The sequence below is a fragment of the Anser cygnoides genome, chromosome 1 (assembly GCF_040182565.1).
Source record: "Anser cygnoides isolate HZ-2024a breed goose chromosome 1, Taihu_goose_T2T_genome, whole genome shotgun sequence".
Taxonomy (NCBI): domain Eukaryota; kingdom Metazoa; phylum Chordata; class Aves; order Anseriformes; family Anatidae; genus Anser; species Anser cygnoides.
The window spans coordinates 127532633-127545167 of record NC_089873.1 but is presented as its reverse complement, the minus strand read 5'-3'; the positions used below and the strand labels follow the sequence as shown (position 1 = coordinate 127545167).

The following is a 12535-nucleotide window of genomic DNA, read 5'->3' as shown; positions in this document are numbered from 1 at the left end:
CCTGAGATTTACACAGAGATTCAGAGTTGTGTACCACAGCAGGTATCTCAGTCTCTCATGCACAGTATGTTTATCGTGTTATTTCCCCTCTTCTCTTCAGTGAAAGTGGGCACTTGAGGTAAGGAAATTATAACTTTGGTTGCAAGGGCATGAAAATGCAAAGTATTCTACTCCCTGCTATAGCTGGGCATTTTGTGACCTACTGCTGCAACTCTGTTGAAGTGGAAATCCAGTGATAATTTCCTTTTTTTTTTTTTTTTTTCAGTACCGAGATGCCTTTTTGCAGTTCATGGTTGATACAGCAGTGCTTCTGGGTGCAAATGCTTCACGAGCCGAGTCTGATATGAAGTCAGTTCTAAAGCTGGAAGTTAAAATAGCTGAGGTAGGTAATTTTATGTGGTATTGAAGATAGCTTTAAAAACAAAGTGCAGTCCTGTTTCAAAATGGAAAGTCATTATATCAACCACCTTAGCAATACTGTTTGTTGGAAGGAGAAGGAAAGGGGAAGAACTTGACAAAAAAAGAATGAACAGTCTTCCTGCCTAGTAAATTGTTAAATAGAATATTTTATTCTCGGGGCAGGTTGAATAAAAAATAGAAACAAAAAAACAAACAAACAAATAAAACCCTTAGCCAATTGCCCTTGGTCATTTAAATTGTTAATATTTCTTAATTTTGAACTTGGGCAGAATTTGAGTCCCTGTTGTGCAGCTGTGTTGTGAATACATTACCATATATTCAAGGAGTAGACTGTCTCATTCTCTGAGGAAGTCTAAAAGCAGCACAAGAGTGAGTTAGTATAGTGGCACTTAGTAGTTAGTAAATGGATGGCTGGTCATAGCAGTGCCACAGTAAGCTCCTGAGCTGCTTTCTTGGGGTTCCCTGGAAGAAGGGACAAGAAACTCCATGAGTTTTCATTTATGGGACCAACTGGACTTAGCAAAATTAAGCAGATTTAAATCTGGCACTCAGGTCTGATTGATTTAGTTGGTGACATTTTTGGCCCCCTGTGGAGTTCAGTTTAGACTTTATGACTCTTGCAGGCTGAAGAAACATTTCTGCTTCCCTGTATCTCCTCTAGCGTGGCTGCTGCAGGAGTCCTGCTCCTGGGAGCTGCAAGTCTGCTAACATTTCTGCTTTTTCCAGAGCTAGAGAGAAGAGTTTCCCTCAGTGTTGGGAAACCAGCAAAAGTTAGGGGTATAGACTTGGCACTGATTTACTGAACTTCCAAGAGAACTGAGGATTTCTTCATATCACCATGGAAAAGAAACTCTATCTCCCACTGTCCTCTGTGAAATGCTGGTTCTGCTGTTAATAGAGAAGCCTCTTTCTCAGAAGAGGTGGCAGTAGAAAATGACTTTTCCCTGGGTACTGCTATTGCTGTCTACACCAGGAGGAAAGGCAGTGATATGTCTTTTTGGTGTGTGTGTGTCTGTGTGCAGAACTGAGAGCCATCCAAACAGCAGTAAATCAGTGTTTCTATCTCTCAGCTGAAAGCAGAGATGAAATTTTGTTAAATCTCTAAATAAAGGCAAATATTCTGTTTCAATTACCTAGCCTGGTTGGAATAATGAGCAGATACTTCATTGCGATCCAGTTGACTTGAGAAACAGGAACTGTTTGTTCTATTTATTGGTGATGTGATAAGATGCATTGCTACCTCTGGTAGTTCTAATGTTTTATTTGGCAAGTGTCTTACAGAGCTGTAATCCACGAACAGGATATGTGAAGTTGCCATAAAAGATGACATGGATCATGTAATAGCCTTCAGGATTAGTAATGCATGCCTTTATCCAACAAGCCATGTTTGCTCACAGTCACCTAATATTCCTTTAGTATGAATAATTCCTAAAATATATTCAGATATTAGTCACGAGTCCAGGGACGGGAATTGTTACATGATCCATAATGAGCACAATTAATCACATAAACATCTTACCGTGATTTTGAAGGAGCTAGTCGTGTTTGTCACTTTGGCTTTTACTATATCCCATGTTCCTCTATACACCTTTTTTAGTGAACATACATAACGAAGAACTTGTGTGTTCAGGAAGAGAGACAACAAGAATAAAGGGAAAATGTGTTGGATTTAGGGAGGAATGGTACGCTTCAAGAGATCTTGTTGTGTACAAGGAAGTTTTTGAGTAGATCTGAATTACTGGAGGAAGAGGAAAAATTTTGAGAGGAAGGGAGCAAATGGGTTCAAGAAGAGTTTAAAGATTTGTCGGATAAATGAAACTTGCAGAAAGGGAGAAGAAAGTTTTTTTTTTGTTTTTGTTTTTTTTTTTTTCTGTATGGCTTGAGCTTGAGCAACAGTAAAACCACAGACATTTACTGTAGAATTTTGGTTGGAGAACTTCCAGCTGTCTGGTTAGTCTGGCATCAATCTTTGTCCTGTTTAAGCTCTGCAGCAAACAGCCTGTTGTACAGGATTTACCTTAGAGTGGGGCTGAAATTGGCATCAGGAATTCTTGTTTCTCCTGAACAGTGACAAAATTTTAAACTTTATCTTGTACTTGGCTTGTTTCTCTGCTAAGATAACAGGCTGCCATCTTGGAATCTGGCCGTACCTTGTCAATTATAAACGAACTTACTTTGTATTTAGTATTTCTTCTGCTACATCCTTGGATTTGATACTGCAGAGGATCCTGAGGTCTGGCTCCTGTGGTCAATTAGATGAGAGATTGGTTTGGTGAATGTTTTAGCTCATGTCTGGCCTATATGCTCAGGTTTTCTGCTGTGGAAATCAGGACACTTGGTAAATGGGGAGAAACCGGTGTGTGTCTGGCTTTTCCCTCAGATGGAATCAGGCCATAGCAGGGCACATGTTCAAATCCAAGAGATGAGATATGCTTCCAGCATACCCATCTCAGATTTGACCCTTTAAACAATATAGTTTGGAGCTGGCTTCTTTCTGAGATGATAAGATGAATAAATATTAAAGGTCTAAGTGTGCTTTTGCCTCTAATGAATCCACATATATTTTCTTGTTATAATCAGAACTAAAATTGGTCTACTGTGTTCAAAGAAGACATTCAGCTCATCAAATTTCCCAGTAATGATTTAAGCTGACAATGAACCATATTCCAGTTCTCCTAGGTAATGCCATCCTCAGAAAGGGAAGTTAATGTCATGAACACTTGTAAAAGGGGTGGTGAGATACTTCTGCACTGAGATTATGGTGGACAGTAGTGATATAAGAGCACATCCTTGGAAGATGAGCCTGATTTTCACCATCTTGTTGTCTTCTTTTTTTTTTTTTTTTATTTCCCAGATCATGATTCCATATGAAAATCGAACAAGCGAGGTGATGTACAATAAAATGAACATATCGGAGCTTAGTGCCATGATTCCACAGGTTGGTTGTGGAAAAAAACAAAGCTAATGTTTTAGTTTCTGACCTATGTAATTAAAAACTGTTCTAGTGTGGAAAGACAGCATGTTAAAGGAATATTATTAGGAATGTTTGTATGTTCTTTTAAACACAATTATGCGAGGTCTGCAAACATGTAAAGACAGACTACAATAGTTTTTAAATTTTTAGTAAGTAAAGCTTTGAAACCATTAATCTAAAAGGTGGAAGTTAATTAATAAACCATCTTCCTTGATAAACTGCTTTAACCAGCCTTCTTTTTGTCATTTCAGTTTGACTGGCTGGGATACATCAAGAAAGTGATTGACACCAGACTCTACCCTGAGCTCAAAGACATAGGTCCTTCAGAAAATGTGATTATCCGTGTTCCCCAGTACTTCAAAGATTTATTCAGGATACTTGAAAATGAAAGGAAAAAGTAAGGATGGTTTCACCCATATTTATGATGGGGCATTGAATACTGGGCTTTTCCTGGGATTTTCAGGTGCTTCAGAGGTTCTTGGAATCAAGACTCTAGGAAAAAGATCTTGTTTTTTTCTGAAGGAGGATATAGGTATTACTTTGAGTGCAGCAGAAAAAAATAGTTTCAAGCATCTTTTTACTCAGAACACGTTGCAGTAAAGTTCAGCAGATCCTTTCCAGATCCGTTCAGCCTCTCTTACCTGTATAGGGTCTTGTATCTTGTGAAATCATTTATACCTCTAGAAAAATGCAGACAGCTCACAATGGATGTGCTCTGCATCGGAAGCAAGACAGGTTCAGGCAATGTGATGAATAAAGGGTATGTAGAGATATTCTATTTTGAAGCATTTTTGTTGATAACATCTAAGTTGTCTCTGTGATAGTTTGCTCTCACTCTCCACTCAGATGTGTTGCTAAACTTTTAAAAACCATTGCCAGGCTTTCATCTCTAAAAATAATTCCTAGTTGATTGTACAGTATGGCCACAACCAAATGTGCATTTCAGAAAAAAAGAATAATTTGGAAGCATTGTTCTTATATCACTGCTCTGTGCCTCCAATGACAGAATGCTTATGTAAATTCACAGTATCTGTAAAAGTAATAAGAAGATCAAACAATAAGAAACGTGAAGGTGATCATTTGTTCTGCCTACAGATTGTCAAACATTCTTACTTTATAAAATTCAGAAATATCATTAGTGAACCATGAATTTTAGTCTGCTGAAGAAAGTCTTCTAAATGGTTTGGGTTGTCCATCCTTTGTATTTCATAAAGTTGGGTATGCCAGTGAGGATAAGAGGTGATTTAGAAGAGACACATGTAGCAAGACAACAGAGAATTACTTATTCCTTGTGTACAAATACACTTACATGCAAATGTAACCACTACACAGTAAATACCTGGATGCTTTTTTCATTAGGATTTTAATTTAATTTCAAGAAAAACCTATCAATGAGTGTTAGAGAAGTTAAACCAGTGTGTGTATCATGGCAGAGAGAGGCTGGAGTAGTGACCAGAAAGAACTTCAATGCCCGTCTTCAGCAAAGTTCAAAACCAGCTTCCTGATTCCCAAAGGTTGAGGGGACAGGCAAAAGCAGTCTTTGACTCCTGATATATTCAGGCTGTTTATCTTATAGCTGATAATGGTTTGTGTGAGCCAACACTATAAGTGTTTTCTGCTCAGTTTCTCTAAGTTTTCCTTAAGAAAAATTGCATCATAAAATGTTAGAAATGTCAAATACAGTGCTAAACTCAACCCAAGAAGACTTCAACAAATTCTTATACATAAAATCCATCCAAAGAGTCACTGCATGATAACAAAGTTTATGTTTATATATTAGGTAATAATATTCATTATCTAAAATGTCATAGTTTGCTCCAGAAGCAACTTTGTTATCTGGTCTGAGAAAATCAGAAATCATCTAAATGCAAACTGCTAACAACAAGGTCTTAACATGTTCCTGTGCAGTAAAATCCAAAAGCTTAACAAGGATATTTTCTTACGGGTAATCTCATTTGTCATTTCCATATGATGTTTAAAAGGTTAAATTAATGGAAAAAACATTATTTTTTTTATATAGTAAATATTTCCATGAATCAGTTTCCTAGTAAAGCATTCAAAACATTTAGACTTGCATCAGTGATTAAAATGTGAATTAACTTCTGATTATTTCAGGAGAGTCAGTGTCATTTGGAGAGACAGGCACTTTCTCTGAGTTCATATTCTCCTCAGTTACCAACCTCCTATCCCTGACTTACACTGTTATTCCAGTGCCCTTGTGTCTACTTCCCAGGTGGGCAACCTGCTGGCACGGGTGCTATTCAAACATGGCACAAAATGAAGGTTCATGCCCCAGTGATCTGGCAAACTACTTGGTGAAATTTCTTTCGGGTGGAGGGAAGAATGGAGTGAAAATTAAGCCTAGCTACAGAAACAATTCTTAGTGATGGAGGTGACAACTTGTATGGACTCAAAATCCTATTATAAACTGTTATTTTGGAGAACCTGCTCAACAGTCTTGAATTGCGAAATCATTCACACAGCAATGTTACTAGAAAATAGCATATTGGCAGTGTAGTGTGAATTTAATAGAATAAGGCATTTATTTATTTATTTATTTAGTAACAACCCTGCTGAATGTAGTCAAGTTACTCTGTGTAGCTTGAAATGTGTGCTGTGGTGTGGCTGGAACATAATGGGGACTGTCTGAAATTCCCAAAGCAGGGCACTGCTGTGGGTCCAGCCTAGGGCATGGGTCTCTGTAGCAAGCTTATTTCCCATCCCTGTTATCTGTGTGCTGGTGCCTTAGAGGAGAGTGATGAATAGGATATAGTAAAATGTGTCCTCATTACGGAGATGTCTGCAGCTGCTGTAGGAAGCAGCTTTACCATTCTTATTGTTGTCAGAATAAATAGCTACTTTCTGTTGTCTCATTTTACTGCATTTTTGCGGTGTGGGACAATTAATAGAGAAGTACATGGTAATTCCTGCAGCATAAAGAGGAATTTTCTTTAGAGAGCGATGGGGGAACTAGATCTCCTTTCTGGTCTTCAGCTGCCCCTGAAAAATTAGTTAGAGAGCTAAGCTACAATAATTTAATGAGAAATTGTGCCTCCAGCTATAGATGGATGTTTTTCAATTCTTTTAATTTGATTCACAACCCAATTATGAATACAATTTCCAAACAGTTCTCAAAACTTGTGAAAGATATATTTTTCTTAAAATGTCAATTAATTTGCCATTATCTCTTATTAAATCTATCTTTTTTAATTGACACTGTGTCTATTGATTAAAATATTACAAACTCACAGAATTTTACATGAGCAACCTACTTTATTCCCAGATAGGGTGGAGCCTTCTTCAGCAGATATTTATAAATGCTGGTATAATTTTAACTGTCCCAGCAAGCAAGCTCTCTACCACTTCCTTTTGGAGTGTGTATCACAGCAATGGTAATATTGGTTAAGAAACAGTTAGTTGACACTTCTTTCTGTAACAGTTGTTTTGAAGATAAAATAAGGGACTATGTACTGCAGTCTTCCCAAAGATTACAACAAAAAATGCTCTGGTCTCATCGGAAGTGCAGAGAGTTCTGCGGTTTATTTTTGTATTGGATTTTACTCCATGTGAGGAGGTTAATTTCCCTGAACCTCAGTGACATTATTTGTGAAATTTGGATGAAAATCACCGCAAAATAGGTGAGGCATTTCATAACCAAAACTCATAACTGAGGCATTTCATAACCAAAAACTATTATTTTTAACCTGAATGAAGGCAATCAATTGATTTTAAATTCATACAGTTAGCTAAAAAGATAAAACAGTCATCACCCAAATAAGTAAACAGATTGAAATAAAATGAAATTATCAGCCTCCTTCCCCTCCCTCCCCCTCTCCAAACAAACAAACATCTACAAAAACAACAAGAACAACAACAACCATGAAAAAAACAACAACAACAAAAAAAGAAAAGGTCTACCCCCATCCCCCATAAATATACATTCCCTTGGGCTTTGAAGTTAAACCTTCCTATTTTATTGCATTTTATGCATCAGTGGATGCTACTGTGATAGCAATCAGGAATTGTTACAATCTCATCAGAGAGCTTAGTTTTAGGAGGTGTCAGCCTTTTTTTTCTCTCTCAAATTAAAACAAATCTCAATTAATTGTGGGCTATTTCCTGAAACTGACACCTGCCTTCATCATTTATGACTAATACAAATGTTTTTGAATTCACACTGATATTCGTGTCTTTGAATGTCACCTTTTCAAGACTTATCCTTTACAGTCTTTCCTTCACTATTGATTTGACAGAGGTTCCTCATCTTGAATGTAAAGAGAAACTCCTCCAAATGAGAAGAAGAAGTTTGCGGAAGGAAGAATTATTTTTTTGCATCAATTATGTACTGAATTATAACATATAATTGGTTTATGATAGCTGTCTATTTAGCTGATTTTTTTTTTTTTTTTTTTTTTTTTTTTTTTACTGATGAACTTTAATAGAAATGATGTCTTTAGACCTTTTAATAGATAGGACCAGCAGAAATGCTATTTTAGATCCACAGAATTACTTTGTAAAACAGTGAGGGAATTTGCAGTAGTTACTGGAGGAGCAGGGATGCTGTTCAGTGCTGCTTAAATACAGGAGGCAGGTGCTTGTGGAGCTGGCGGGGTTCTGGTCACTTACAAAATAAATGAGAGCTGTATTCTTTCAGGGCACTTTAATTGCCGTTAAGTGAGGAAATTCTACATTGTCAAAAATATGTTAATGGGAAAATCTATACTTTCCGGTATTGTTTCATAGATTGGAATAAGTTTTTAGTGACCCTAAACATTCTGTCAAAATGATTTAATCATCCAATCAGAGCTAGATCTTTTGTCTGCTGTGATGTGTACAGTGCTATAAATTTACATTATTCATGCTAAAAAGCTTTTTTCAGATATATTTGATGAATATAATGGGGATTTATATATATTGTATGATATACCTGTATCCTGAAAGAGGGCTCATGACCGGGGTTATGTGGCATATCTAAAATTACACCCCAAGTTGCATGGGATAATTCAGACCTGGGTGCCTTGGAAATGAAGTGGGAGAAAGACTTTCCTTTAATGCTTTGTAGAAGCCTCTCTCCACAGTGTGAAAGATGATGTTGAAGTATAAAAGGCAGGATGTATAAAAATTGTAGCAATTCTCTAGTCCCCTAAAGACGTTGCTACTAGCCACAAAAACTAGCGAGTATAAGACATCTGCCTTTGTGGTGACAGCTAGCTTGAGATTAAACCCTCAGGTTTTTATGTGTGTACAGTTGACTGTATTTCTAACCTCTGAAGATGGGCAGACTTAAAATAAGAGACTTTGCCCAGACTGTCATGGATGTACAATTGCACCCAAGCTCATGCTGGCTTCAGTTTAGAGGGAGCAGCTCTGAGGACAACTGAAACCAGTGGCACTGCAGAGTCCCTGCCTTCCTCAGCTGCCAGCCTCTGTGCCTGGCCAGAGTTGTCCCCACTGCAGGCCTCTGACAGCCTGTCGAGAGCACACAGCCACTCATCTGCTCTTGGTGTGGTGTCCCGCTTGGATGTGTGTGCATAGCCAGAGTGGCTGAGTTGTAACGTGCTCAGTCACAAATTGACAATATGTCACTTTAACTTGTCTTAAACATCTCCATCCTCACATCACTATCAGCTCTGCAGCTGAGGGGCCAAGAGCTTGAGCTTGCAGCAACCACGTATCTTGAGCTGGAAGCTTGACAGGAGCTTGGTTAGAGGCAAAACTCAAGTTATGGCTCAGGTGATGCTGGTGTGGAGACAACACTCCCACAAAATGTGGGATTTGGAAGAGGGGATGGTATGGGTAGCATCTGTCAATAAAGCTAACCGAGTGACACTGCAGGAACAGCTAGTGGCTCCATCTCTACGGAAACTAAAAGTTGAAGAAATTGGCTTTTTATAGAAGAGGGAGTTGTTCAGGCATCACAGCATCTTCTGGTACAAAGGAAAAAATTTCCTCCTTATGGAGAAGTCTGTGGTGTGCCCACGATGTTATGTATATCCCTGTGTACAACAAACAACTTTTGTGTGTCTGTAGCTTTAGGGTAATGACTATTATTGAAAAATGTCATCTATAACACAAGGATAATACACTTAGGCCATTAATGGACTTGTTTTGAGACTATTTGAGATTGAATTGGATATTTGCAGTGCACTTTCACCTCATACAACCACTGCTGAGCATAGAGATAGCTCAGTCTAGTCTAGATAAATACCCTAGTCAAGTGCTTGAAGTTTTACAAAGAGGGTCATAGATGTCAGGTCTGCAGAGAAGTTTGAACAAGTTCTTCCAGGATCTCTAGCCCTCAGTTCTTATGAGATTCTTGTTACTGAGACTTCCTGTTTTGGTATGTCAGTTACCCATCCGCAAAATATGGGTGGTAATAGTTTAATAACTGTGAGTAGTAAGAATTGTTCTTTTACCATCTTGATAACTTCTAATGAAAGGCACAAATATGAAATAGAGATAATCTTTAGTACAGAGGAATGGATCATTATCTTTTCTATTCTATGGTTTATCTTCCCTACTAATTTATCTTCCCAACTAATAAGGAGAGATAACACTCTGATTTACAAAAGAAAAATCTGATTTTTTTTTAAATCTATGTACAGAATTTTCATGCAACTATTATTATGACACTGTTCTTGCTACTTTTACAGAAAACGAAAACTGCCCTTTGAAAAAAACATTACCTAAACATGGCATAATAGGTGATGGGCTCAATAAATATACCCTCTAGAACATGGTTACCACTGTGCAATTACATACTAACTGGCCGCAATCCAACAGATTACTATAGATGTAGTAAGGATTTATCAATTTGGTCATCACTCATTAATTTTCAAGGTGAAATTTCCACCATTCAGTCTGAATATTGTGGCAATATTTCTGTGAGTGCTTTGCATTACATCATATGCATTTAGAGGTCTGATAAAAATATGTCTGATTTAACAGGACTCTTGCCAACTATCTGGTGTGGAGGATGGTTTATTCAAGGTTATTTAACCTCAGTAGACGTTTTCAGTATCGGTGGCTGGAATTTTCTCGGGTAAGTTAAAGTGTTTGATAGAATTTACAATGGCACTAGTGCTGGCACTAATTGTTTCCATTATAGATGCTATTTTTTGTTGCTTATACCTTTGCAGAACATGACATATTTTCCATGCTGGGTAAATGTATTGATTAAACTTCTTGTAGGAGATTCCATCTAAAATAATTAAGCCATACATATTCTTGTGTATGACACTAAGGAAAAGTATCTTTTAGAGTACGTTAAGGAGTTTTTGAGACCTCCTCTTTAAAAGCTAGTTTTCCTTACACAGGAAACTGAAACCTGGAAAGTTATTAAATTTTGTGCCATGGTTGTGACCTGCAAAGTGTCAAACTTATTTGGCCAAAATCTAGGTTTTTGAAAAAAACATACTTTTTATATATACATGAAAATAGTTCTGCTAAAACAAAACTTGAAGACTTAGTGTTTTTTTTGTTTTGTTTTGTTTTGTTTTTCTGAGCTTGCTCAAAACTTTGTCATGCTGTAATGTCAGCTTTCTGTGAGCTCTAACGTATATACATTAGTCATTTTCACAGAGAAGATCAGGTGACTTCCAACTCAGGGCTGTGGAAGTCTCAAATGTGTGCATTAATTGCTGTCATAAGCTATGAGAGCAGAGCTAATTATCTGTTAATTAATATGAGCATTTAAGTAAAACATATGTTTGATTAAGTGGATCCTGAATGGAAATCCACCCTGATATTCATGTGGGCAGTGTGAGGGTTCTTTAAGGAAACCAAAGATGAAACTGTGACCGAAAGTTGCTGTATCTTCTCCTTTTAGTATATTTGTTCATGTTAGTTTAGAAGGTGAAATTTTTGTTTGTTGTTATGCAAATTAGCTGCTTGGTGACATCCTGACTAGAGGAGGCTGTCACTTTGATGCCTATCATCTGGCGCAGGAGGTGTGGGTGTTCTGTCCTCCATGTCAAGGCATGCAGGTGCCTAACCAAAGCACCCAAAATGCCTTCCTGAGTAGTACTGGAGTAGCTACGAGTTGATCACACATCTAAAAGTAAACTCCAATAGCTTGATGAAGCTATGCAGAAAAGGCACTGTCTTATGCTCCAGAATCAGTATTGTTAGAGATGCCATTTTCTTTATGCAAAAATGTGAGAAACTGCCTGTCAGAACCACAGGGACCAGTTTGCGGGGGTGTCCCCTTGTGAGGACAATTTCTTGCTAGCCAGGTAGAACAGATTGCTGACCATTCACCAGTCTGCAGCATAACATTGAATTATATTATGGTCAGGAAAATTCCTGGAAAGAAACATTAAGCTTTAGATACTGTGCTTTTGGATATGCTAGCTAGCTGCTGTCACTTCTCAGGGTGCTTTCTCCAGAAGCTTAGGGAGAAGTCTAATTCAAGTTGGTTCAAAGCTTATTAAAAATAATGTCTTAAAGGTTTCAAGTAAGTGGTTGTGAAAATTTAAGAGCAGCACAGTAAAGGGAGTAAGCCAGCAGCTTGTTTGCATTATCTGCCCCAGGGATCTGGACATGGGGAGTTAGTTAAGTGCAGTGAACAGCAAGAGCTAATAGTTAACAGTTGTGGTTAAGTGCACTGAACAGCTCAGGGAAACAGTTTTCACAGGTCAGCAGAAATGATGGGAGAAATGGAGTCCAAGGCAAAGCTATTGTTTAGCAGACTGGTCCAGTCAGAGGCTGCAGGACTAAAGCCACATGGGTCCTTTGGGATCATAAAAAGAACCCACTAACCTCTTGCCTGATAAATGAAGAAAAAGTTTAATACTTCATACAAAGACATGACCATGAGATGAATCACTGACCCCTAAAGTGAAGGTTGCGTTTTATTTGTTCATTCATTTCTTGTTAGCCTCACCCATTGTAAGTGTAGTGTTATGCCACCAGGTTCTTATTTTTACTGGTGTTTTTTACATCTTATTTATACAAATCTTGACATCGAGACACTTAAACTGGAAGGCATTTTGCAAAGAAAGGAGAAAAGAAGTGATGAAACTTCGAAAAACTTCAGTTTGAAAAATAGGACAAACCTGCTGACTCTAGAGAAAGTGTTTTGATTACAAAATCAGCAAACATCAGCAGCTCCTCTGCTCTGGCTATTTGAGCTCTAGCAAA

At 37.7% G+C, this 12535-nt stretch overlaps 1 protein-coding gene across 1 annotated transcript in view; it reads left to right on the top strand.

Annotated features, from left to right (window-relative positions):
• PHEX (phosphate regulating endopeptidase X-linked) overlaps positions 1–12535 on the top strand; it is a 102620-nt gene that overhangs the window by 28642 nt on the left and 61443 nt on the right. Inside the window, exons 7-10 of the mRNA XM_013183854.3 lie at positions 266–382; positions 3275–3358; positions 3646–3791; positions 10343–10436. Of these exons, the coding sequence (XP_013039308.3) occupies positions 266–382; positions 3275–3358; positions 3646–3791; positions 10343–10436 (441 nt within the window). The remainder of the gene's footprint in view (positions 1–265; positions 383–3274; positions 3359–3645; positions 3792–10342; positions 10437–12535) is intronic.